The sequence below is a fragment of the Thermobia domestica genome, chromosome 9 (assembly GCF_964235325.1).
Source record: "Thermobia domestica chromosome 9, izTheDome1.hap1.1, whole genome shotgun sequence".
Classification (NCBI taxonomy): domain Eukaryota; kingdom Metazoa; phylum Arthropoda; class Insecta; order Zygentoma; family Lepismatidae; genus Thermobia; species Thermobia domestica.
In genome coordinates this window covers 5,050,501-5,077,212 of record NC_137462.1, presented here as the reverse complement: position 1 = coordinate 5,077,212, position 26,712 = coordinate 5,050,501, and the positions used below count along the sequence as shown (strand labels likewise).

Genomic DNA, 26,712 nt, shown 5'->3' with positions numbered 1-26,712 from the left:
TTCATTGAAAACTTAATGTATTCGAAAGACAGTGGAGTACACTTAATTTACATAGAACTCTGCAGATTTTTACAACTAGAAATGAAAATTGTATTGCAAATTAAAGAACAGTGATACAACTCAAGGACTCAGTTGAATTATGTAAGATTTTACTCTTTTCGAATATTCTCCCACATTTTTAATAATTTCGCGTGCAATACGAATGAGGTAGACATTGTACAGAATATAGTGCTCGTATACACATGAAAACATGATTTTTCAATAAATTTACCAAATCATACACTGTGGATAAACGAAGCTTACTTACGAAAAAGACCATAGGAACTAGATGTTTTGCACGTGCGACACGCAAGTTCTGGAAGTTCGTTAACGTTGCTATAACTGACAGCTAACATGTGCCTTGCTAGTAGGGTAGTCATGATGCTCTGTTGATATTAAGTTATTAAATTCGTAAAAAGAGAAGAATACATGACTGTATTTTGAAAGTCAAACGTACCTTGACTAAACACAAGTTTCTACCCTATTGTGACAATGATCACTGAAATAATAAGTGTATCAACGCTCAGAGGAAAGAAGAAAAAACTTGCTCAAGTCTAGTTAAGGTGAGACTTATTAAAAATATCTTTGAAATCCATGTGAAGTGTTATTTACAAATGTTTAACTGAGATTTACAGGTTATTAATTTCTCATTGATAACCCCCTGATGTGGCCGTTCACATGAACTGGCTCAAAATCGCTTCTTTACATAAGGAAAACCGGCTGACACATGGAGCATTAGTGCCGCCATATAAAATAACAAGCATTGTTCACTCATCTGTAGTTACTGCTGTTTTTCTTACCTATTTACTATTTTCGTTTACTTATTTACACATGTTATATCGTTTCTTTTTTCTACTGTTTCGCCTTGTTGGACTGTTGCTTGTAAGTCATTGTTAAGGAACAGTCAATAAGCCAAGTTGTATTAAAATCTTTGACTATTACCAGCTTCTTTAACTAAGATCTTTTAAATCAACATTCTTCCTCAACTTCTGTTAAGGCTTTCAAGTAATTCTGAAAACTGCATGATTTTTGCAACAGAGCTATGATCACGTTTTCAATTGTCAATAAATTTGGAGATACAGGGGTTTGATTCTAACAGGTGAAAACCTATTACATTATCACGTGTTGTAATAGTACTACAGATCGGGGTTTGAATTGAAAAAAAAATGAAGTTCCATTGTTCAAAAACACAGTTTAGATCTTGTATTATCTAATAGCTTGAAAATATGCAGGGGCTCGTTGTGCTGAAATACTGTTTCAATCATAGCAGCCACGGGAATATTTTAGTTTGTAATGAAAGTGCACTTGGCAGAACTTTTGTGTCGTTACTTTTTAGTTGCGAGATTATATGAGACGCAGAACAACAGTTTAGCGTGAGATTACAAGCACATGAATTTCCTCCAGAAGTAGTTATATGTCAATTGAGTAGTGACTATGTTGCAACATAGAAACAGCAAAACATTTCTCTTTATTTTCACAGTATTCTTTAGCAAGTTAGATTTGAACCCTTGCATCTCCAAACTAACCTAAAAATAAACGATTGTTTATAAGATCTTTTCAATTAGAATAATTGATATAATTAACCTAAAAATTAATACTTTTTGACCAACCAATAATCAAATGCGGATTACATAAAATATTTTTGAAGGGTGTTATATATAAGTAATGTAATGCTAAGCTATGTGTTATACATTACTGAGTTCAAACATGTTCTAGAGCAGTGATGGGCAAACTACGGTCCGCGGAACCCTGAAAGGTTCTGTCAAGCCCGCGGCGTCATTTCTAATCTGATAAATTTCTCGAATATTTTTTTATCTTCTTTCTTCCCTTTTATATTAGCTTATTGACCATAGGACTGTGAGGCATTGGCTGCTGGCCTATTTACATACTACGAATTGAGCTGTTTGTCAATGTCTCAAAATTGTGTTCTACAAGTTAACTTGATCCTATATATTTGAGCAGGTGTTTGCTATAATAAAACTTTGGAGGAGCTGTATTAGAAACGAATTTAAATTCACGTTTGACAATTCATCCCAGTTCGAATCAGAATAAAAGATTTTTTTTGGAAATGCTGTCACAATCTGTAACATTATTCTTCTATATATATATTCATCGTATTTGTTTAGTAAGATGACAAATTGTATATCAGCAGTACGCGACTTCTAAGCGATGCTGTCATTGAAACGATGTCCATGCAACGTTCTCGCACTGTCAGCTGTGTAATCGAAAGAAGATAATAGAAGAATGAGCTACTTATTCAAATAATGCCTCAAAGTCTCTGTTAAAATTATGGTTGACTAGCGATGAAAATAGTGTTGAAAAAAGATGTTTTGATGTAATAGTGTGCAAATGTAGAATCTATATTGTATAGCTTTAATTACTGTTTTGCGTATTAATTTATATAATATATATATATATATATTGGTGTTTATTTTCCTTTTCCTTTGACAGTACCCCATTTCAACTACGTTTCACGTTGTGTGTATTTGGGTACTAATACCCTTATCCTTTTAAACATTTCTACCTGAAATAACCTATTTCAAACTTAAAATCTTAAAATTACAAGAAATTGTAACTCTCGACGAAAATCACTTTCAGCTACAGAAAAGTAAATTACTTAGTACAAACTGTCATGCGATATTTCGAAAACAAATTAGATATTTATGGAGATTAAAATATTATTATATAAGTTTTGGCTATTATTTGTTGTTTAATTACCCTTGTTGAAGATTATATTAATAAAATGTACACTCATGTCCAAAATTATTGCCGCATGTCTATAAATATGTTGTTGTAGGCATATAATTAGATAACGAATTCGCCCGGTATTTCTTATAATGTTAGTATGTGTATAATCGGCAAAGACATGGATGTGGCAAATTTAATGTCAAAAGAGCAGTAAATAAGATCAATAAAACGAATATAAAACTTTCTTGTCCATTCAGCAACATTTTCTTTTATTCATTCTAATTTTCGTATTTATAACTCTTTTCCTATGAGGGGGTGCGGTGGCTCAGTGGTAGAGCGTTCACCTCTGGTGCTTGGGGTCCCGGGTTCGATCCCAGCCCCCGCCAAGTGAACTTTATGGTGGACAAACACCGTGCTCGTGGGTTTTCTCGGGGTTCTCCAGTTTCCTCCCACTTTCTTCATTCCACCATTTCACTCATCTCTCATCATCACCGTCTCCTTTAACCTAACCGTGGGACGTAAAACTTAAAGATTTCATTTCATTTTTTTCTTTTTCTATGAAATTTACCACAAATATACCTTTCCCGATTATACGCATAATATCAGTATTAAAAATGCTCTGCAAAATCATTATCAAATTAAATTCTTATAAGAAGACAGTTATAGATATGCGACAATCATTTTGGACATGAGTGTATATATTTTCGAAATGCTTTTATCATTCCATATGAGCCAGTAATTTGTTTCAGCCAAGTGACATTTTGTAAACCCAACAGCGAAATCTTGCAGCAATGTTGACCGTGGGAATACTTGCCTAGCAACAGCACGTACGTTTCAAGTTCCATTCATCACATTCTCTGTCATAACTATCCAATCCTTAGTAGAGCTTACTATTACAAGAATTTTGTAAAATGTGCCATTGTTATCTTTAATAAATCATATCGGCCCGTCTAAAGCTTTTCTCTTTTACTTTGGCACACTCCTTAAAAAAAAAAGTTTGCCCATCACTGTTCTAAGAGAGACGTTAAACCACACAAAGAACAATATTAAAAATCAAGATATATAACTATACAGTATATAATGTTTTGTGTTTGAAATTTCCGTATGTTTACTCATCCAAAACAATCTCTAAATTTACAAAAGGGGTATTGTAGTATATATATTTAAAAAAGTATTCTTAAACCGAATATATATAAAAGTTTCAAAATCCAGTTACAAATACTTTAAAAGATATTTATGCTAATATGGGTCACATTTTGTGCTTAGGATAATCAGTTTTAAACAATTTTACGCGCGTTACACTTAATTTCAGCTACTTCAGAAGGAACATTGAAATGTATACAGAGTTAAATATTGAGCATTCGTTTACACATGAAATACATGATATGAAAGAGAAATATACATTATGACCAATACAATGTAATAAAAAGATTAACATCTTCCTATACAATATATACTCCACATAGATATAAACATTTAAAGAAAAAAAAATCAAACTAAGCCCCTCAAATTGTAAAATTCCTAGTTAATGACATTGGATTTATGAGAAAATGGCTACACCATTGATGAACTTCTTCACGAAATTCAACTGGACGGTTTCTTACTAAAAATCCTCTAACTCAAGCCAAGGTAAAGAATACGAAATATTTTCTATATAGGAAAACATTCACGAAGAAATTACACATTATTATGGAGTTACAATTCTTTGGTATTATCGATTTGGAGGAACAACCACGATACAAAATGCTTTGTATCATTTATTTATTCCGACTGCCACTACTCTGAACTTTCTCAAATAGATATTTATCTCAGATCAGCCAGGTAAAATCGCAAGCACACAAATCAGTTTTATTTTCCTGGAACTTTACAACAAACTGTTTCATTTGACTACGATTTCGGCACTTACGCTATTTCTACAATAAAGAAAATTATGATCATATTGATCAAATTATTTGCAGCTAAACACGTATGATATGCATTGTATTTGCAGTCGACTTTACATCATAGAATGTTGTTCAGAAAATGTACTGGACATAGCGAAACAGTAACGTACTGAATAAATATATTTGCTAGAACGTTTTAGTACTTGAACAAGAATCATATTACAATTAATATAGTGTTTCCCCACTTTATTTCACAATTGCGTTACTGAAAGTTGCCGACGTAGGTTTCGATTGCCTGCCCAGAAGTGAATATTTTTTACAGAACTATTCACAACAATACAAATTCCCTACATACTGTGCACTGTCAGTCCATTCGGTTATAATAGAACAAACAAATAGCTGGATTGACGAAAACTTAAAGTCCGAACTTCCTTTGTCCGATGGAAGCTGTAGTTCTGTATTTGGTTGCTTAAGATTTACTAACGAGTTCCAGATAAAGCTGCGATGCCGTTTTGCTGGAAAATTTATAACGAATCATGGGGGAAAGGTTTGGATGTTAATTTGAGCTATTATTTTAAATGTACCACCCCACTACTCGTTTAGTGTGGTTAAGGAGAGACCTTTCACGATGACGTGCCGCGGGATTAGAAGCCGTAACCTACTGAAACAACTATATATAGTTATAGTTAACTGAATCTATATACAGGAATGAAAGAAAAAGAGCGAAACAGATTCAAACAAAACGAAGACATCCAAGAAAATTAACAATCCAGTACCTTTATGATACAAATATGCCATACCATTGTATAACTACCGTTCAAGGACTAAGTCATATTACACAAAATACACACACAACGATAGGATAATATATACTGAAATCAAGGAATTTCTTCCATTTAAAAATGAAACTGCGCTGTAGGTTAACCGCTATTAAATGCGCTGCACTGAAACATATCAATACCTTAAGCAGTAAACTCATCAAAGTACCTTCAAAACAATTTGGTGTTTTAACAAATCAATAGACAGACCGAACTGTACAGATCAAATTCAGGAAAAAGTAGGAAAAGCATGTGAACATACCAAAATTCCCGAAAAATTAGCGCACACTAAGCATCATGTTTCGTTCAAGTACTCACGGCTTCTCAACAATTTACTTTCTTTTTTTATCTTTAATAAATTTTAATATTTAATTCGTGTGTTCGTTCTTCTCAAGGGGATAGATAACGATAACATATTTGAAACAAACAAACTTTTTTTTTCCTTCTTTTTTTGCCCTAATAAACTTGGAGATGGAAGTTCCCTACCTATGGAACCTCGTCTTTTCTCACTAATTTGCCATAAATTAATTTTCCAGAGTTGATACGTTTTTTTTTTTTTTTTTTAACCCGAAAATGGCATTTTATCAAAAATTATGCAAAACCGTGAGCACGTCAGAAAGAGTTTTCCCAAATTTGTGCCTAAATGGCTTCTCCGAAGTCGAAACTGATTTCAATTATCTTTCTCGCACCGCATTTCACGAGACTTCGTTCTGATATTTATAAATTACTCATTTAACTCCGACAATTATACCTTTTAAGCTAGACAGATGATTAATGAAGGTGGAGCTTATGAAAATAGTGGAACGAGAATGTAGAACAAGAAAACCCAGGGACACGACCCCTTGCTCCAATACTAAGCCACGATATCCCCAGATTTTGTTTTTGGTTTTCTTCCTTTTTAGCACTGAGGTTCTATGACACATGGAAACCGAATTGCATTAGTTTCCACCAGGAATTAAGCCTGGCCTCCAAGGTGCGAACGCTAAGATTATGAATTTAAAGTAATCAAACGGAAAGAAATTAGGACATTTTTATTCCATTTTATTGATGTTGCTCTTCTTTTACGCTATTAGTCGGTGTCTTGTGTTCTCAGAGATGAAAGATTGCTTATAGCCAAGAGGGCATGACTGAAGATCTTATTAAAATAGGACAGTAGTTTTTATGCGCAATATATACACCCAAACACCTACCATCTATTAATTTTACTTCATTACATTTAGTAACCAAGTCTTTCCTTTTTTTTTAACTGGTTTCCATTTTCCATCTCTATTTTTTTGTAGCAATGAGAAAGCCATTTTCTCTACCATCGAAATATCTATTCACAAAACATCGACTAAAATTTTTCTAAATAGTTGTCAAAAGAGAGGAAGACTTGCACACATGTTTGGATTTACAAATACACAAATAACTAACTAATATATTTCTTTTCAAGAAGATATACAGATACAATTTCCTTCATTTCCGAAAGAAAATGGTAAAGTCCACTATAAGAAATCTAATTTCATGAAGAAGAAAAAAAAAAATACTGCATAGTTTTGACGAAGACAAAATCAAGAATAATAATAACATACAATTAGTTCTTTTTCACTATTATGCCTAGCTGTCTGATCAAATATACACGAAGAGAAATATATATGTACACACACACTATGCAGTATATCACACAAAGAAAAGTAATAAGTTCCTTGAACATAGTCGTCAATATTTATAGTAACACTTAACAACAGATGCGCCAAATAGGATTTCTGTAAATATTTTAATCCATATTGAATTCCATAAATACAAGTACGGTTCCGTTATGTTTGATTTCAAATGCTGCGATATACATTCTGCTAGCAAACTATAACGGCAACACTGTCTCTAATCTTCAACTTCCTACGACACTTTCCTCGTCTATTATTTCATTCCCTGTGACTCATACAGGTTGAGCATATACAGGTATGGCTGACATCAAATTTACTGATATTTATCCTGTATTTTCTTCTTCGAACTTACCTTCGAAAGGCCTAAAGCTTACTGATGTTTCCTAGACAATCTTGTTTTAGTTTGTAGGGGAATTACTAATGAAAAACGGATCTAATTTGCGTTAATAAAACACGTACGAAATTTAATATACTATCTGCCACGTCCATTCAGACAGTAACTTAAATTCCTTAAGACGACAATTAATTCTAACTTTTCTTTCCTGCTTAGGATAAGAGTAAATTCCTTACCTGTCTGACATCTACAATATAATAGATTTAACCGTTAACCGTTAAGCAGAAGAATGCATCAAAGAAAAAGTGATTTATTGCCTGAGGCATCACGAACGCTCTTATGAACACGAATGAGTATGTTAATTACATGTAATGGTTCATACATATTGATGTTGACCTCTGGTTTAAGCTTCGGTAACTTATCATGTATGGCAGGGTTTCCTTAGATATATGTATATACGAAAACTTTCTCGTGTGGATCAGGGAGAAGAATTAATGCAGTGTGTCGGTTATGAATTATTTAGCAATACACTGAATTTCACTTTTAATTTGCATCATTATGTCATACTAATGGCAAATGTAGAAAAACGAAGAGCATTGGGTGTCCTGTAGCACTAACTACTACAAGTACGGAGCAGAAATTCAACTAACATTAAGATATTGACTGCCACTAAATAATAAAAATAGTAATACCGTACAATCGTTTTGCACTTCAAGGCTATATAAAAGTTTTTTTTTTTTTTTTTTAACTTCCATAAATGTTTTTTCCAGGACAGTGCAAAATGTTTGAGGTGGTCTCAGCAGGCTCGATAGATGTAATCAGGGCCGTGCCGTGGGGGGCGGAAGGGCGACGGCCCCGAGCGCCGAAGTAAGGGGTCGAAAAATTTGGGATAAAAAATTAAAAAAGATAGGAAAATTACTTGAAATATATGTATGGGGCCGCCGCCGCCGTACTCTCGTCCCGGGCGCTGATTTTCCACGGCATGGCCCTGGATGTAATCCTGAAATCGAATAGGTCTGTACCGACATCAAAATGAGAAATCTATAAATTTTCAGAAATCCACGGAATATGGAGATGACTTTGTATATTTACGTACATACGATAAATATATTCTCCTGTAAAGCATTCATTCTCTGTTCATATCCGGCATAAAAGAATAGTGGGCCAATTTAATTTTGTGCTTTTCCACTTATACATTAAAACCAACGGCACAATGTGACCCCACCTGTAAGGTGACTTTCTGCAACTTATTCAAGACTTCACTTATTTTTAATTTTCATCTCCTTCACTCTCGGACATACATCTTCATCTCTCACATACGCATTTCCAATTTGGTGCTTTCTCCTTTACGACATCATTTTGAATTTAGCAGTTGTTGGGGTGATCCTATTCAACCAGTTAAGTAGATTTCTCTGTCAATAAAAGCAATTTGTCTCATGTATTTGGTTTTGTTTTTCCATAAAAATAATAAACATTGATTATCAAAATCTGTCTTGATTTAATTTGATAATACTTGTTGGCTTACTTAAAATTGCTGCTTTTAATGGTGTTGCTGTCTTATGTCAGGGGTCAATAATAATAACTGTTACAACCAGTAAGAAAAGCTTGAACAGAAAACAATGTAGTTGCAATACCAAGGCAGGCACTAGATGAAAGGCATTTTTGGAATTATTAACGTATAATTATACATACGTTAATATATGTATCCAAGTTGCTTTTCTGGTTAATGTTTATGTATATGAATGAATTGGGAGGTCGAGTGAGTTCAAAATCATTTTGACTTCTGTCAAAGTAAAATACAGAATCTTCTGAGCACACTTCTTCGATCTACGGTTCATCCTGTAGGTTTCGAAGTACGTAACACAAAAAGATACACTTAGCACACTTATCAATTATGCTTTAAATTCAATATTATGCTGAAACGATTATTTCAGCAGCTTATTTGCTGTCACCTGCTACCTGCAAATGCATTATGTTGTTGCTGTTTGTTGATGTTCAGCATCTCTTTTCAGCATCGAGGTCATATGAGACGTGGATCTACAGTTTAATCACGCGTTCAAATTTTAAAGTTCTCCCACCGAGAATCAAACACTGAGATCAGGAACAGTAAAGGCGCGCGCGCTAGCCACTAGGCTTGTTGCACCCTCATAGTTAAGATAGTAAGATACCTTCGTTTACTAAGTTTTGACGTAAAAATACGGAGTGGGATATAACAATACGGAGTCTACGATCTTTACTTATATTTTTCAGCATCAAAGACTTGACTTCTTCGTTTTGTTTCTACACACACACATTGGGTTTGAAACAACTCCTGGTGTAGAAGTTCTTACTAATTAAGACACTAGTGATTTACAAGATAGCAAACACCTCGATAGTTCTTCTGCACTGAGAAAACAGGTGAAGTTCTGAAATTCACATGTATATATTAGTTAGAAAGAAAAATAACTGTCATCATTGTTTGTTTGTTTTCACCAATAAGATTACTGAGATACAGATCTTTAGTTTAACCTGGGTTAAGAGACCACTGGGAATCGAACACGAGCAGTCCGAATAAAAAGAAAAAACACTAACCCTTTAGTCACAAGGATCTCGGCGTTCCCCACAAGACGACTAAGATACGATTATACCGCTTTCGCAGGTAAAGGCACACAAGATAACATAACAGAGACTGCACTTAAAAACAAAGTTAAGTTAATTTACCTGAACCCTACTTGGCGCATGAACTACTTTCCCTTCTGTACAAGTTATAACAAAGTCAACAAATTCGTTATGAAACCATTATAATAGAACCATTTCATACTCTGTTTACATGTACTTTCGACATTCACAGTAGTAGTCATGCACTAAATACAAGATTTTTATATAATGGTGTTGTTGTATCACTTCTAACATTAGAAAATATCAAGCACACGGGATATATATATATATATGTATATCTATTTAACAATTTCTTTGGTATCATCAAACACGCTGATCATACATCTAACAAATGTAATACGTATGTGTGTCTATGCCTATACACATAGCTGGAACAAAGAAACCCCGAAATGGGATGGAACACAAATTACTTACCAGAATTCAGACACTCGCTCACTCACTCACGTATGCCCCCCAACACCCATACACTCACAAATAAAACAAAAATTGTGAGAACCGCTTCGTCAGACCTGGAAGAGAAGAAGTACAAAGAAATATTAATGAGCAGACCAGTATCTAAGAGACATCAGTTAGCGTAATGTTGACTTCCCGATTCTGAAATCCAATATGGCGCTGAAGCTGACATTCGTTAGGCAGTTACTCCTCTTTCCTTTATTTATTTATTATTTTTTCCCCCTATTTTACCGTTCCTACCAGTTGAAATCTCAACTGAAGTGCTATTCTGGTAAGTAATTTATATATATTGCTCCATCAGATGCACGGACTCGAGATATATTTCCAGTAAGGTAGGAGTTAGTCAAGTTCACTAATAACTAAGATCAATACATAATTATGCGCATAATTCATTATCAGTGAATAATAATAATTGTTTATCTATACGTACAATTGCACTCAATATGTTTATTATGAACTGAAGTACCAAGAAAGTCACGGAACCTGGTAAATCTGTTTCACTTATATACAGTTATTTACAACTGGGAGAAAGAAGAACAAAAATTTATATCAGACTATTACATAAAATATGTAAAGAAGAAAGAGACTTATAGAAATTCAAAAAAACATATTTTGTGAATTTACTCATTGTAAGACCATTGTTTATTAAAAAAAAAAAAAAAAAAAAAAAAATCTTGCTACCAGGTTTGATTGGTTAATGGAAACCAAGCTATGTTTAGTTTGTAACAAAACAATCGAATCGTACGCGAATAGTCTACTCGAAGTTTATTATTTTGATACCTATTTCATCATCAAATTTAACTTACCATTACTGTTTTCTATATCAAGAATGTCATAAACATACGTTTGCTAAACCAAATATTATGCTTTAATATGGAGCAAAAGACCCCTGGTAACAGAAACACAGATCAAACAATCCTCAATAATGTATGTGTTATCTTACAACTATGAACAAACTCACAAAATATCCATCTAAATTTCGTCGTATTTGTACTCAGGTATTACTTTACTTGTATTATGCTTTTTCTTTTCAGACTTCATTCGTTAAAGTGAAAGGAAACTTGCATAGTAAATGAATTAGACTTCTAAAGACAAGTACTCTTCACATTAATTTTGGTAAATTATGTCACTGGTAAAACATACCCTTTGAAGGCAACTTTGTTGATAAAATATTTCTATTTTGTAATTCATAAAATGAAGAATCCTCTTTTAAAATTAAAGTAATTCTGAATATACGATTTAAAGAAAAAAAAAATCTTCGTTGAAGTAGAAGAACAATATTTCCCCTTTTTAGATCACTCGTTAGGCCTCATATTTAAAACTGAAGATACATCCACTGAAATTTATCGTATTTAAGCGAAGAATTAGAAAAAATATACATATAAGAAAATAATTCATATAAATATACATCACTATAATTTGATTTTTCTGTAACTGACCATATATTCATAAATCTATACACAAATAAATACATTTATATTATTCTCACGGCAGAGCAGCATTTGTAATAATAAATTATGACTTGTGTTTGAGGAATATTGTAGCAAAAATACACAACGACAGTAAATAATTCAATACCTAACCTTGTACCAATAGCATATTACAGATCAAACTGTTTTCTAAGCTGATAATTTAGCAAATCAACATTTTTTTATATATATCTACGTGGTTCAGTCAAAAAGTTGGTTGCACTGCTTGAGAAAATAAAACAGATGCAGACTTTTACAATACTTTTATTAGTACACCGAAGTTCCATACAAAAGCTACTTTTCGAGGTAATCGCCTCCTTTATTTGAGCATTTGTCGAGTTGTGACGCAAGTTCTTTCACTTCTTCTACAAAGAACAACCATTGTTAGATTACAGATTTCACCTTCTCATCCGAGTGATGTCATCACTTTGAAAATTCTTCTTCTACGGAACTGAAAACATAGAAATCACAAGTTGCAAAATCAGTTCATTCACGCGAGGAACGATCTTAGGATTTGTCAAAGTTTATGATGGTCTTGCCTCACGGTAAGCGCCGCCAATATCTGTACGTCTGTTCTCAAACATATTGCACCACTTCGCGATAGCGTGACGCAATACTGCACTTTCACCATACACTTCGTGCACCTACCAATAAATTTCTATGCAGTTACACCTCTTTGCCACAAAAAATGAATCACTACACGCTCTCCTAATTTGGACGACGTCATCTGCAGCTGCCAAGATACGTTCACAACTGATTAGCAAGCAAACTACAACTCCCGCACCAACGCTGTTAAGTCACGAGCTGCAGATAGACGTCCGCAGTGTTGCTATCAAGTTTCAACAAAATATCCTTGTACCAAGTGTTTTTACGGAATATGTGCAACTAGCTTTTGGACTGACCCACGTAATTCAGGAAATAGCAAGTAGAAATACATTTTGCTATACAAAATTCGAAAAATGCTAAGAGGAATCTGTTCTCGCAAATCCACGGCCTACTTCATGGATTCCATAAACAGAAAGACTAAATAATTTAGTATTTGTAATAGCTGCTTCTTATCATTCCATTTCCGAATCAATTGAAAACACTTACTTCTTTGTTTCTGACTGTACATTCTTGGTGATACTTCGTAATGAACCCATTTTTTTTTAATTCGTATAATAAATACTGCAAAATAATCTTTGGATATTTGTCTGAAAATAACAAAACAGCTGGCTATTTTGTATTAAAAAAAAAAAAAAAGTTTGAGGGAAAACAAATCTTTTGAGTTTCTGCGAAAATTTCAATAAGTTTTGGTAGCAAAAAGTGACTCTCTTCTGCTTGAAAAGAAAATAATAATAATAATAATAATAAAAATTGCAGCTTAAACTCTATGTATATATATATATATGTGTATATGTATTGTGTGTGGGTACAATTAATAGACAGACCAAATGATAAACTGAATCTCTAATCTTACAGGACGGACAGTTACGGTAACAATATTTTAGATAGGAATAAATACTACGTGATGTATCTTTCCTCCTGTAGGCCAACAGCAATCGTTTCTTGTATTTGATTAGTGTCATACACAGACAAACAGATATAATAAATGAACTGGTGACCAAATATAATATCTGTGCTGTATTAGTCAATAAAATAGGCTTAAATATTTAATTTTATTTCTTGGTGAGATATTTAAACCTCAGATAATGCTATTCTAACTCAATATACTTAATATGTACAATATACTCTACTTAGAAATCTTTCACACATATATCTACAGAAAAGATAGACTTTATATATAAAGTTTCATTTTACTTTTTAAAAAGTTGATTAGGCCTTCATACACATTTACATATACACAACTGATCGCCCGACACTTAATGCTACCTGGAACGACGTCCCATATCAACATTGTTACGTAAATGATGACACGAGTTATTGCTGATGCAATATAAACAAAACACTCGTTCTACATAATGAAGAACAGGCACTATTTCAAAGCTACTGGTCAATTACTCTATTTTTACATGCATATGTATCATTATACATATGGAAATAGGCAAAGTAGAAACATACATAATCGACGAAAACCATTTGTAAAGGGAACGACGAGCCACTGGCAGTAAATATTTCGGTAAAATCTTTCTAAGAACAAGAACATGGCTACAGATTACTTACGGATCATAAAATAATAGGCCAACATTCCTTGCTTTGGTAAATTCCCTTTTCTACCTGTTAGTTTTCGATGTTATTAACCAGGGGGCATCCTTCACTTGCTGTTCTTTGTACATCTTGATTACCTTTTTACCAGGCACAAGTCCTTGAGCAAGACCAGGCCGTTTCTTCTTTGATTGTTTCGTTTCCGCAGAAATTTTGTCCACTGCTTCGTCATCAGGAGGAGGTGCTACTGGGATCGTCGGCTGTTCAACTTGGTTGTTAAGCGATGCGTCGTCCTCTTGGTCTAGGCGCTGGATATCCGAGTCGTGGGCGTACTTACATCGGTGGCCAAATCTACATCGGCCTTTGCGGTAATTCCAACAGATCTGTTTGCCATTTATCATGGTGGTCTCTTCTTTCGATGGTGTCATTTTCACGTGTTTCTCTAGAATAGCCTTTTTGGCATTTTCAGCCTCCACGAACGGATTGGAGAACACGGAATTCTTCACCGTCAGAGCACCTGGTGTCAGATGGTTCGGAAGCTTAGTTGACGGTTCTTCGATGTTTTCCCGGAACGGGTTCACCAGAGGCGAACATTTGTTTTTGTCATTTAGTTTATCCCCTGATCTGGAAAAGAAGAAAATAATCATTATATTTCTTTACTTCAATGAAACGGAACGCAATTAGTTATCTTACATTTAATTATTTTATTATTATAATTATTTTAGGAAGAACTGGCTCTTGACTACTAGCATTGTTTATTGAATTGTGACAAATTTGGTATCAAAATAGGGATAATATTTTGAGGCCACATTGTGAACAGAACAGAAGAATATGATATTTTTATTTACTCTTCATTCAAAAATTAAGAAAATTAATTTGATAATTATTATTAATAATAATTTCTTTATGATTTCCATCGTTATAATTAAATAGGTATAGTATTTCCCTGATTTATTTTTTAAAAACCCTTTTCTTGGTACAAGAAACCATTTGGCTTAGAACCAATATAGTTAACAATGCTCGCGAAGAAAGTGACATGCTTCATCGGCGCAAGAGGAAGAAGTTTTGAAAAATATATAGCCAGAAAGGGTTTAGGAATTTTTGGTGCACCAATTATTGGGGCACAGAAAAGTTGGTGTATATAAAGTACCTTCTACAAAAAAATAAATGTACATGAAATATGATAATGAATGTAAGATACTAAATACATTATATAATATTTATTACATTGTCAAATGAAGACTTCCAGGTCGATCTCCTGTTCTGTTGGTTGAATCATGTCTTTTCTATTACTAGCGAATTCTTTTAAGTTCATATAACTCCCTCATTTATTTCCCTTCAGTACATAGTGAATAATATGGTGGGCTGATTCGACACTAATCTTCATCTTTCCTGCAATATCACTCACCCTGTTTTCCCATATCAACTCTCGCAATGTTGTTCTTCGTGACTACACAGACAGAGCGTCCTGCGCATCGCGGATCTTCAACACTTGTTACGCCTCGTTTGAACTTATCTGCCCACTAGTCGTACACTTGTGCTCGACTGAAACAACTTTCACCATATTGCACTGCCATCCGACGATAAATTTCCATTGGTTTCAACCCTTCAACTAACAGACATCTTAATGACACTCCGTTTCTCCATGTTGGTGCTAACGTTGATGCTAACTTGAAAGGGTGCAGCCATCTTGTTTCACTGATTCCCAGCATCCCGTTTACGAGACAGACGTGGCAGACCCATCTGATAATCGTTCTAGGACACAGTAATAATAATAACGAAGAAGTACAAACACTGTCGAAGTTTTGTACTTTTTATACAACTTTTCCGGTTATTTATTGAATGGACCTCGTATGTAGAAATTCGAGGGTAGAAAGAAAGTTTCGTCAAACTTTTATCAGTCGTTGAAGCCATTTTTCAAACGTGATAAGTATGTGATTTATTTAAAATAGGCAGAGAAAATTATTATATAAATTTCTCTCCCTATTTTAAATAAACCACATAGACGGGAAAATTTCACCTATATTTACTGAAAAGAAGAGACTGGTACACAATTCCTGCATTCTTCTACAGTTCACTTAAATACAAATTGGCTAACTGATTATTCACAATAAAAATTTCGTTTTTAACATGAAATTCGTTTAGCAGCGAGATTATACCAGTCACATTGACGAAGGAACAAGTTGTACTCTGAAACCATCAATCTTGAATGGATATTTCATTTTTTTTTTTTTCATTTACTTAAACATTTAATGTGTATGTAACACACTTGTTACTGAAAACTGATTATGCCTCGTTGCAAGGTTATTCACGAAATGTAATATGACTACCTGAGCCAATTTGTACGAAATCGTCAGAAAAAACTCACCTCATCAATAAAAAATTACTGATGTCAAATCGAAATGTACGTGACATATCGTCTGTCATTATATATATATATATATATATATATATATATATATATATATAAACGGTGATCTACTCCTGGAATTTACTTATACATAAACAACGTATGCCATATTCTAAAGTATTTTATGAAAAATAAAACCTCGTCGACCTAATGAAGAAAGAATAAATAAATACATAAAAACCCACCCCTTCTAGATTTTACCAAGAGAAATTACTGGAGGAATATTGTAAGGTTGTGGGTGACGTATTTATTTATTTACCTATAAAATATTAGCAACATCACGTGAGTCATTTTTGAATTGACTTTATTTATTAGGTCAGATTCAACCGTATAATTCCCATTTAGAGTGCGTCGTCACAAGTTAATTAAATCTATGGCAGCCAGATAAGATACTCCACCTATAATGCATCTGTCACAATATTTATGGTTTATCTAACATCGAAATATGATGTATTTCCGAAGAAACACGTATGCCACCCGAAGAAGAGTCCCCTTCAATGACCGGACTATATACTATTGGATTTATCTTATGGCAAAGATACTTTGTCAAAACTGTAACAATATTCTTCATTAAGTAGTATATGTCTTGGTCAGAATTCGTTTTTGTACCTTATACAAGAAGTTAGAAGGCTAGAATGAGTGGTGTTCAGATTACAGATAGTATATCTATGCGGGATGCTAGCTTCAATAGTAACCGTCCGTAGTATATCGGGTTAACTAGGAAGTTAGACATTTAGCAGAGATTTTCAATTTACAATAAATAATATGTTTATCTTAGCAATGGCTTTCGTTAAGGTTAAAACGAAGACAAAGTTCCCAGAAACGCATAATTACGATCGTAATAGTATCGAAATTAACTAAATTCTTAAAATTCACGACGAAGTAATAAGTACGATTAACATCCTTAGGTAATATTCTAATTAATTACCTTATGACTGTGTTTCAAGTTCCCCTTTGATTTTCCCAAGAAAAGTTACTTTGGCCATATTGTAGAGATGTTCATGAACTTCTGACTTAGATTTATTTAAAGAGAGTAATTGAAGATTTTATTGCAAAATTTGAAATACAGGGTGTCTCAAAACTCCCGTCCCCTGACAGGCTAACTCTGTTATTATTAGAGTTACATCAGGGGAAACCGTCTCCAAATACGATGTTTTCAATCTAAAATGAAGGAATTTTTCAAATCGGACGAGCTGTTTGGGCTGTACACTCTTTATATGCCCAACGTTAAATGAAAATGGAACGTTGCATTTACCTAGACCCACAACATTAGTCAATGAAGTTACTGTCTTTTATACTAACGTGTTGATGGCCAGCCCTTATTTCAAACAGTAACTTCATTTACTTATATTGTGGGTCTAGGTAAATCGCAAGGTTACATTTTCATTTAACATTGGTCGCATAAAGAGTGTACAGTCCAAACAGCTTGTCCGATTTGAAAAATTCCTTCACTTTAGATTGAAAACGGAGATGGTTTGACCACTTCCATTTTGTTGTAACTCTGATAATAACAGAATTACCCTATGTCTGGGGACTTTTGAGACATCCTGTATAATGTGTTGACGACTTACCTTAAAATTGTGTCGCTAAAAGTTTTTTTACTGTACTGTTTCTATCACTCTTGCTGTGTTCGTCTTCAGCAGAATTAAATTACTCAAATGAAAATCTACTAACTTTTTTTTATGAAAATATTTGTATTTTTGTGATGCAAGCGTTATAAACTTGAAACTTCGGTAAAATGAGCTCCTTTTTTGCTATTGAAGAATTCTTGCTATAAGATTTCCTTACGAAGTACTGCAAACTAAAAATCTGCGTTGATAAACGAATACGCCTCAACCTCTTGGGACTGCTTTTCATTTCTTGGGTTTAATTTCACGCTTAAAGTTGAACATACATGAAAAATTTAAAAAATTAACAATTTAAGTGTACACAACCATAAAACATTAGTGATTTCATTTTTACGGGTCTTACACTAGAATACATTAGAACTATTTTACTTTTAGAGTCGCGTGTTTTCCTCCTATTAGGAACAATTTCTGCTGCCTACCGGATGAAGCTGATAGATAACAAAATCGTTCTGACTAGGAAAGAACATGTATTCTTAAGATAAAATAGCTTTACTGCATAGAACGATTTACACTACACTGACAGCCATGACTGTTCTCATGTTGATGTTAAAAATTACGTGTAGCCAAAATTGATTCGTGTTTCATGTAAATGACTTAATCCTACTGTAGAAGACCACAACAAAAATCAAGTTTCAATCTCTTGATAAATACATATTTTACGCCGATTCTGAAACTAGCCATGTACTAACAAACACTATTAAAAAAAAAGTAATTTAATTAGCTAAGGTTATTATTTCAATCCAGGTTTTGAAGTATATTTTTGGATTTTATTGAGTTTTTTTTAGAGGTTTTGCCCCCTCTCCCCCCCAAAATGGGGATTTTTTTGCATTGGGGAAAATTTCAACAACCCTGCTTCTAACACTTATACATAGCATAGTTTCGAAGTCTAAAGATATGTTTGAATGAACAAAAGGTCCGAATAAGAAAATGTTGTCTATGAGCTTCCACGTCGCGAACGGACTGAAACAAGGCGTTGCGTTGTTGCTATTATTATTCAATTTTATTCTGGAGTACCCATAACGGAAAATACAGAGAGCAACCAGGGCCTACAGTTGAATGGCATTCACAAAGTTATAGCTTATGCTGATGCTGTAAATCTGACAGGGAATGATATGAGGACAACAGAAAGAAATGCAGAAACTATGTTAAACGCCAGTAGTGACATGGGTTTAGAACTAAATGTGAAAAAACTAAATACATGGTACTTGGCGTGATCGTAATACTGTAAATTGTGGATACGTTAAAATATCAAACAAAACTTTCGACGAAGTGAATACTTTCAAATATAACATTAACATACCAAACTTATATCCACAAAGAAATTAAATGTTGGCTGAAACCACGGAATTCATACTATTATTGACTCTTCACGAATTCTGTTCAAGAATTTGAAGTCTAAAATATACAAAACAATAATTATTCCTGTTGTGCTGTACGGATGCGAAACATCGCTTACCTTGAGGCAGAAACAGACTGAAAATATGTCAGAATAGAATCTTGAAGTGCATATTCGGAACCAAGATGGACGGGCATGGCGAAAACTTTGTAATGTTTCGGTACTTTTTATTTTTAGTTGTTTTATTTTTTGAATTGTTTAGTAAATTTCTGAGACATAAATAAATATTTAGATAATTTAAGTAGCGGTTGGATAATTACAAAATATTGAAATAGATTGTATTTATTGATAGAAATAAAATAAAAAAGTGAGATGCGTCTTTTTTATTTTCTTTATGCTAACATACAAAAAAAATTTTGGTAGATACTTACATCTTAATTTTAGATTAAAAACCTGCACGGAGGAAGACCTCCTGGCATATGAACTCCTTGTAAATTTGTTCTCTTTTTTTATAACCAAAACTAAGGTTGAACTTACGGAAAGAAATTAGAAGGTAATACAGCCTTATCCATCTTTGCTCATGAATAGAGTCACTATAATTATAAATACTTAACAACAATTTAATATAAACAAGTTTTTATCTTTCCACCTTTGTTTGTCTCACACCCAGTTTATATATTGTTTTGCCTTTCACCTATTATACTCATACTTGTATTTGTTTTTATTTTTGACTTACACTAATTTTAAAAGCCTTTGCTTCCTAAAAAGTGAAAATTTCCTATTTTTCAGGAAATATTACTTAATCCTATTTTTACAATAATATATTAAATTCTCTCATTTTTTTTTTTTTTTAAATACACATTTAATAGTTTAAATCATATCACAGTAACGAGAAACTGCATAATTTATTCAGGTACAAGTGGGCAGGTCATGCAGCCAGAATGGAAGAAACAGAAACGCTTTCAAAATTTTAACTGCAAAACCAATAGGAAAAGGATACTTAAAAGGACCTAGGCGCAGATGGGAGGCCAATATTAAATTGAATCTCACAGAAATAGGAATACAAAGTAGAAACTGGATCCAGTTGGCTAAGAAAGCAATCAATGAACAGCTCTTGTGAGTGTGGCATTGAATTTTCAGTTTATAAAAAAACATTAATTAGTTAGTTCATTTTTAATTGTAGTGATATAAAAAGGATTATAATTTACACATCAAGGATGCTGACTGTGTAAGGAATGGAATAAAAATCTTTACATTTCAACCGGCTTTTGAGGTGGGCAGTCGAAATGTGTGTCTCAATAAATTAAATAACTGTATAAATAGGTAAGCAATTTTCTAGGTCTTTAATTTAATTGTTAACCATTTTCTTACAACTCGCTGAGTTATATAAACACGAATTAGAAACTACAATACCCGAGAGATACTATAGCTACAAAGTTCTTCCTTACGAATAAATGTATTTTTTACGAAGGTTTAGAATTATTTTTCTAAAAGATAAACATCAAAATATAAGTTTTTCAAACTTAAAAGCACACTTTTTTAAAAACTAATAAAACCTTTCTGAGGCTGTTCGTTTTGTTCTTAAACACACCTTGATTCATTTGTTTAAGGCCATACCACTATCGATGACATTTATTTACTTAACCCCAATGCGTTGCGCTCCATTTAGCTGCCCTTCACGATACGGCTGCCTGGATCATAAATTAACTGGGATAAAATGTCAAATTCGTGCAAGTTACGCTTCTATTATCAACTATGTCCGTCAATTCTAGCGTTTTCCTATTCATGTTCTAGTAGAATAAATGCACAAAATAAATACTTCATGGGATTTTTTTTCTTTACGTACATTATTAGCTGCTTTCTTTGATAACCTCATTCTCATGAAGAAAATGTGAATTGGCACAGTATCTTTCAATTTTTCTGAAACTGTTCCAGGGGATCCTCTTGGAAGTAAATGTGTACGTGACGGGCCACTCGCTCAGTGATACCTAAATTTTAAACAAGTGGTGAAATAAAACTGTTCGCACTTTTAAGTAAATAAGTGATTATTTATCGGTCTTTTTACCGCAGAGTGCGTCGAGCACGTTAACAGGGTGTCTACTAAAATTCCAAAATGAAATTTCCAGACTTTTTCGTGACCTTTTCTTTACCAAATCATAGAATTTCCTAATATTTTCAAGAGCGAATTTGGGTGCGAATTAGGCCGAATTTTCATCCATGCGATTAAAACGTACTTTGCTTGCGATTTGGTAGCATCTAAAGCCGATCATAGACATTTTTGGTGGTGAATTTTGACGTTTTATAGAACAAAATTTTCCAATCTGTACTTACATTTGAACAGTTTTAAAAAAAATTGTGACCCAAAAGCTAAATTTCTTGACTTTCATGACCATTTTCTGATTTCGTGACCGATAGACACACTGGTTAAGGTTTACGTTAGCTTACGTTTGGGCAGGGTACGTTAGGTTAGGTTAAATGATACACGAAAAGTGAAAAAGTGCACGACTGGACCGAGACTTGAACCCTGGGAACTTCAACGTACCGTGCCGATGCGTTCAACACTACGCTGCTACCCAGTCTGTTCACAAAACAGCCATATTGTCTCTCACTCTTGAAATCAGTTTTTTTTTTTTTTTTTTTTTTTCACAGATCTACAGCGGATTTGTGTGTTAAAAGATCAGTTGTTTCCTTTTTCTGTTAATACAGGATTATTAGGTTAGGTTCGATATTCCTGGACCTACTCTGCGGCACTTATAACGATACAGAACCGCTCTACACATGGTTTGGAACAATTCACGAAGCTCCGAAGACAAGATGGTGTTCTTTATAGTAAATTTCTGTGATCCTTCAGTTACTAGCATCGAATACCCGCTTCGCTGTTACAATAAAAATTTTAAATGCACAACTCCTTATCTCATGTGTTTTGTAACCGTCAAATACGCTGTTTTTGTGTTTAGTGGCATGGACTTCAGAGGCATTGGAAGTATCACTGTTCATCTCAGCGGCCCCAAGAACTTTGGATTCGATATTAATATCGGTCATTTTCAATAATTTTAAATATCTCCCCTTGCACCGTCAAAGTGATATGATAAAAACCCTTCCAGGTCAGAACCTCATCTATGATGAGAATTTGATCGAGATCGGTCCGGTGATTCAAGACTTATTAAATCACAAAGACAGTAATTTTCATTTTTTAAAATATGTATCTCCCCCTTATTCCTGCCCTGTGTTGCACAGTCAAAGTGAAATGATTAGAACGGTCCCAGGTCCGAACCGCATCTATGTTGAAAGTTTGATTGAGATCGGTTGGGTTCTTCAAGAGTTATTAAGTTTTATTTATTTTCATATATCACTCTCCCCCCCCCCCCCTTCTAAGTTCTACCATCAAAGTGAAATGATAAAAAAACTTTCCAGGCCCGAAACTCATCTATGTTAAAAATTTGATCGAGATCGGTCGGGTGCTCTAAGAGATTAAAAGTCACAAACATTGTCACTTTCAATTTTATAGGGGGCGCGATGGCTCAGTGGTAGAGCATTCATATCCGGTGCTTGGAGTCCCTGGTTCGATCCCAGCTCGCGCCGTGTGGACTTTGTGGTGGACAAACACCGTGCTCGTGGGTTTTCTCGGGGTTCTCCCGTTTCCTCCCACTTCTTCATTCCACCATTTCATACATTTCTCATTATCACCGTCTCCTTTAGCCTAACCGGCATAACCGTGGGACGTAAAACTTACAAGATTTCATTTCATTTTTTTCAATTTTATAATATAGATTTCATATACGAACTACGTACTGCCTCTTGGTTTGAAAAGTAACAAACATTTTGGGACTGTCTCGAAAATTCGGACAGTTTTCCCGAAGAAAACTATAGATTTCTTATGCTAAACAAGTATGACGTTATTCAAAAACTAGTGAAATGTATTAATGTGCACATAATCAAATACAGACAAAAATAACAGTGCACCCCTTCTGGTGTATACTAAAAGTATTTTTTCTCTCTCGACCATGCACAGGTGATCACACAAAACACACACTGATACAAAGAACTTGGTATAGAACAGGACATGGATAGAGATTTTTTTCGGGAATTCTGGAAATACTCTAAACTTTTCCCTGTTATACTTCGTGACACATGGTAAAGATATATGCCTCCTGTTTGCCTCAGTTCCTTTTCTTCTAACCTTCTTCCTTTCTGTTCCTCAAAAATACTACGTTTAGATCACTTTTCCTCACGAGAAACACACTCGTTACATGTACGCGAAACAGATGAAACGAAATCTTTGAGTTTTACGTCCTACGATTATGCCGATTAGGCTAAAGGAGACGGTGATGATGAGTAATGAAAGAAATGGTGGAATGAAGAAAGTGAGAGGAAACGGCAGAACCCCGAGGAAACACGCACACGGTGTTTGTCCACCACAAGATTCATTTGGTGGGGCCTGGGATCAAACGCGGGAAGCCAAGCACCAGAGGTGAACGCTCTACCACTGAGCCACCGCAGCCCTTTAGAAGAACAATGAGAAGAATGACAGCTTACATAGTCGCGAGGACTAGCCGATGATTGTGGGTATGAGTATTAGTAGTGGTTGGGGAAGAAGGCCTTGGAGAGAGAGCAGGGAAGTTGCCACACGTACGGTCTTGTAATTTGTACTTGTCATGACCATATTAACATAGTAATTTGATCTTCGCGTACGGTATACGATCTAATTCCTTGACCGTACGCATTATGCACGGTCTTAGATAAATCTTGTAACGTTTTATATTTAATCATCCTAACATTTTGTATCTCCCAATGACTACTGGTCCACAAATCAGTACAACCTATCCTAGTGTTGCTTTGAGCGCTGACTTCCTATTTCATCATTCAGTCTAAAGAAAGTCATAAAAACCGAAATATTTTTGTAGTATATGCACATGTGTTTAAGCCAGTCATTGTGCAATATAATGAATCCACATGCAATTGATACCATCCCAAAATATTAAACTGGATGGCGACTTGTTTTCCGTATAATTCGAACACAAAGACACATTCACTACGAAGTAACGACATTCCTTTGGAAGATGGAGGTGATAACTTGAATTTTAATAATTGATTTTTTTTTTTTTTTTTTTTTAGCATGCTGCAAATACATTAAGTTTATATTTAGAATAATTGTCGTAATACAGCACGATATTTCTTTTTACTACTTTATCGCACATAATTAAAGTAAACGTGTCTGGATACAGTGAAAAATAAAAAATAAAGTTATATATGTTTAAAAAATACCGTGACTCAATAAGAATTTGAGCGGATGGTTTTCCGCAGGACAAACGGTCAATTCATATAATGCGAACGATTTTCGTATGTCGTGAATGGCAAGGCTGGAGAGCAGTCTTCTATTATATTCCGCTCACCTAACCAGAACAAGGTGAAAATTAGCTACTATGTATCAACGCAAAATATAAAGCAATTTCAATTTTTATTGTATGAGAAATAATCACAAAAGAAAAGCGCATTTCATACAACTTGTTATTTTTCACTGTTGCTTTCCTCTTGTTTTTTCGTTCCTGCACGTTATAACAATCAAGAAGAACGGTTTCTATAGTAACAACACGTTCAGCCAATTATTGTGACTCACTTCTCTCGTTCTGCAATGGTAAACATTCCACCCTTTCCGCACGTTGCCAATTTGAATATAAACAAATGCACATTGTTTTAGTCGATTTGTCAACTCGAGTAGTGGACCTGCTGATTATTGAGAGCATTTGTTTTCGTTCTCTTTTGTGTCATTTAATTTTAAAAAAACTGAGATTTACTTACAGTGAATAATTTCGTGTTTCAATACCCGACGCAAAAGCTGGCAACACAGCATTGAGCACCACGTGCGCGCAGCAGGCTGTCAAAAAGGACAAGTAATATCAATTGCAGTATAATTGTGATATTGATGAATGGGCAACGCATCGTGAAGCACGATTTATCCACGAAAATACAGAGCTAAGTATGACTGTATAATGTGATATTATTTCCTTTAACTTCGCGTCATCCCACCGCGTTTACTTACGTTTCGAAATTCGTCGCTTACCACTCGTGTTGCACATTTAATTATTGGGCAAAATATTCAATTTGAAGAACAAAAGGTGTAATCATATCAGTATGCAATAAAGATTAATATGTAAAATTAATTATGTTGTCATCTCGAAATATAATGCCAATTTAGTTTAATTTTCATGTGATAAAAAGTTTCGATTCAGTTATTTAAATAAAGTTATTGCAAAAGATCTTGTAGCGGATTTATTTATTTTTATTTTTATTTAGCATATCATCGTCCCACCAGTAATTGTTGCATGCGAATATCTTGTATAAGTGTTCAAAGTATTATTTACCACTGGATGCTAGTCTCTAAAAAAAAAAAAAAATATTGTTGGATGTTAAGTGAATCCATGGGAAGAAATGATTTATATGCATTTTCAGTTCGATGCCCTGTTGGACTAATGATACTATTATTCTTCAATCATTTTGCTGAGCTAGTAAACACCCGAACATTGGCCACTGGGACTTCGAGATCCTATCTATTTCTCAATTTGTGACTTCGTTAATGGAGACACCCAAGGAACAAACCGACACCTTCCTACATCCGAGTATTCGTAGAGTGGGGCCATAGCAACGAAGCTTAAATATATCCATTTCGGTTTTACCTATAAAACGATTTGCATCAGTGTCTGAATCATTCAGTGCCAGTCACGTTCTAGATACAAAACTGTGCGTTCCGGAGCTGCTCTCGGAACCAAAACACGGATTCGAACCCAAACAATACTACAAGATAAATATAAACGTCGCTTGTTTCCATTCTACATTTTGGAACTTCTCCTAACGCGATTAGTATCTTGCTGCCTTCGCATTTCTTTTTCCTACCACTGAAGACACTACAACAGTTTCACTTACAAATTATTGATATTCTCAGAATCAGACTCTCCTTCGCTGTCAGAACTCGATGTTGATCCGTAATCTGCTACTAAGGACGCCATGTTCAATTCATGCTGCAATGAAAACAAAATATAAACGTCATCTCTTCAGTGTTGTCAATGACCAATACAAAAAATACCGATTGTGAAGAAACTCAACAATTCAATATTATTAATTAAATTTTGTGAAATTACAGTTAACGAAAAAGATGTTTTTAATATTTTAATGTTTGACATCCCTAATAATGTTATATGAATGCAATGCCA

At 34.1% G+C, this 26,712-nt stretch overlaps 1 protein-coding gene across 1 annotated transcript; it reads right to left on the bottom strand.

Moving 5' to 3' along the window:
- LOC145694355 (uncharacterized) lies at positions 1 to 26,563 on the bottom strand. The gene is made up of 2 exons (XM_081770492.1): positions 26,426 to 26,563; positions 1 to 14,754 (listed from the first exon to the last, which is right to left on the bottom strand). The coding sequence occupies exons 1-2, from the start codon at positions 26,506 to 26,508 to the stop codon at positions 14,199 to 14,201; spliced, it is 639 nt and encodes a 212-aa protein (XP_081626618.1). The 5' UTR covers positions 26,509 to 26,563; the 3' UTR covers positions 1 to 14,198.
- Positions 26,564 to 26,712: the final 149 nt, after the last annotated feature.

Bases quoted from the DNA above. Each gene is read 5' to 3' on its own strand.
- LOC145694355 (XM_081770492.1), bottom strand. From the start codon at position 26,508: ATGGCGTCCTTAGTAGCAGATTACGGATCAACATCGAGTTCTGACAGC. The intron at 14,755-26,425 runs GTAAGTGAAACT...CTTCTTTTCCAG, and splicing joins TCTGAGAATATCAATAATTT to ATCAGGGGATAAACTAAATG.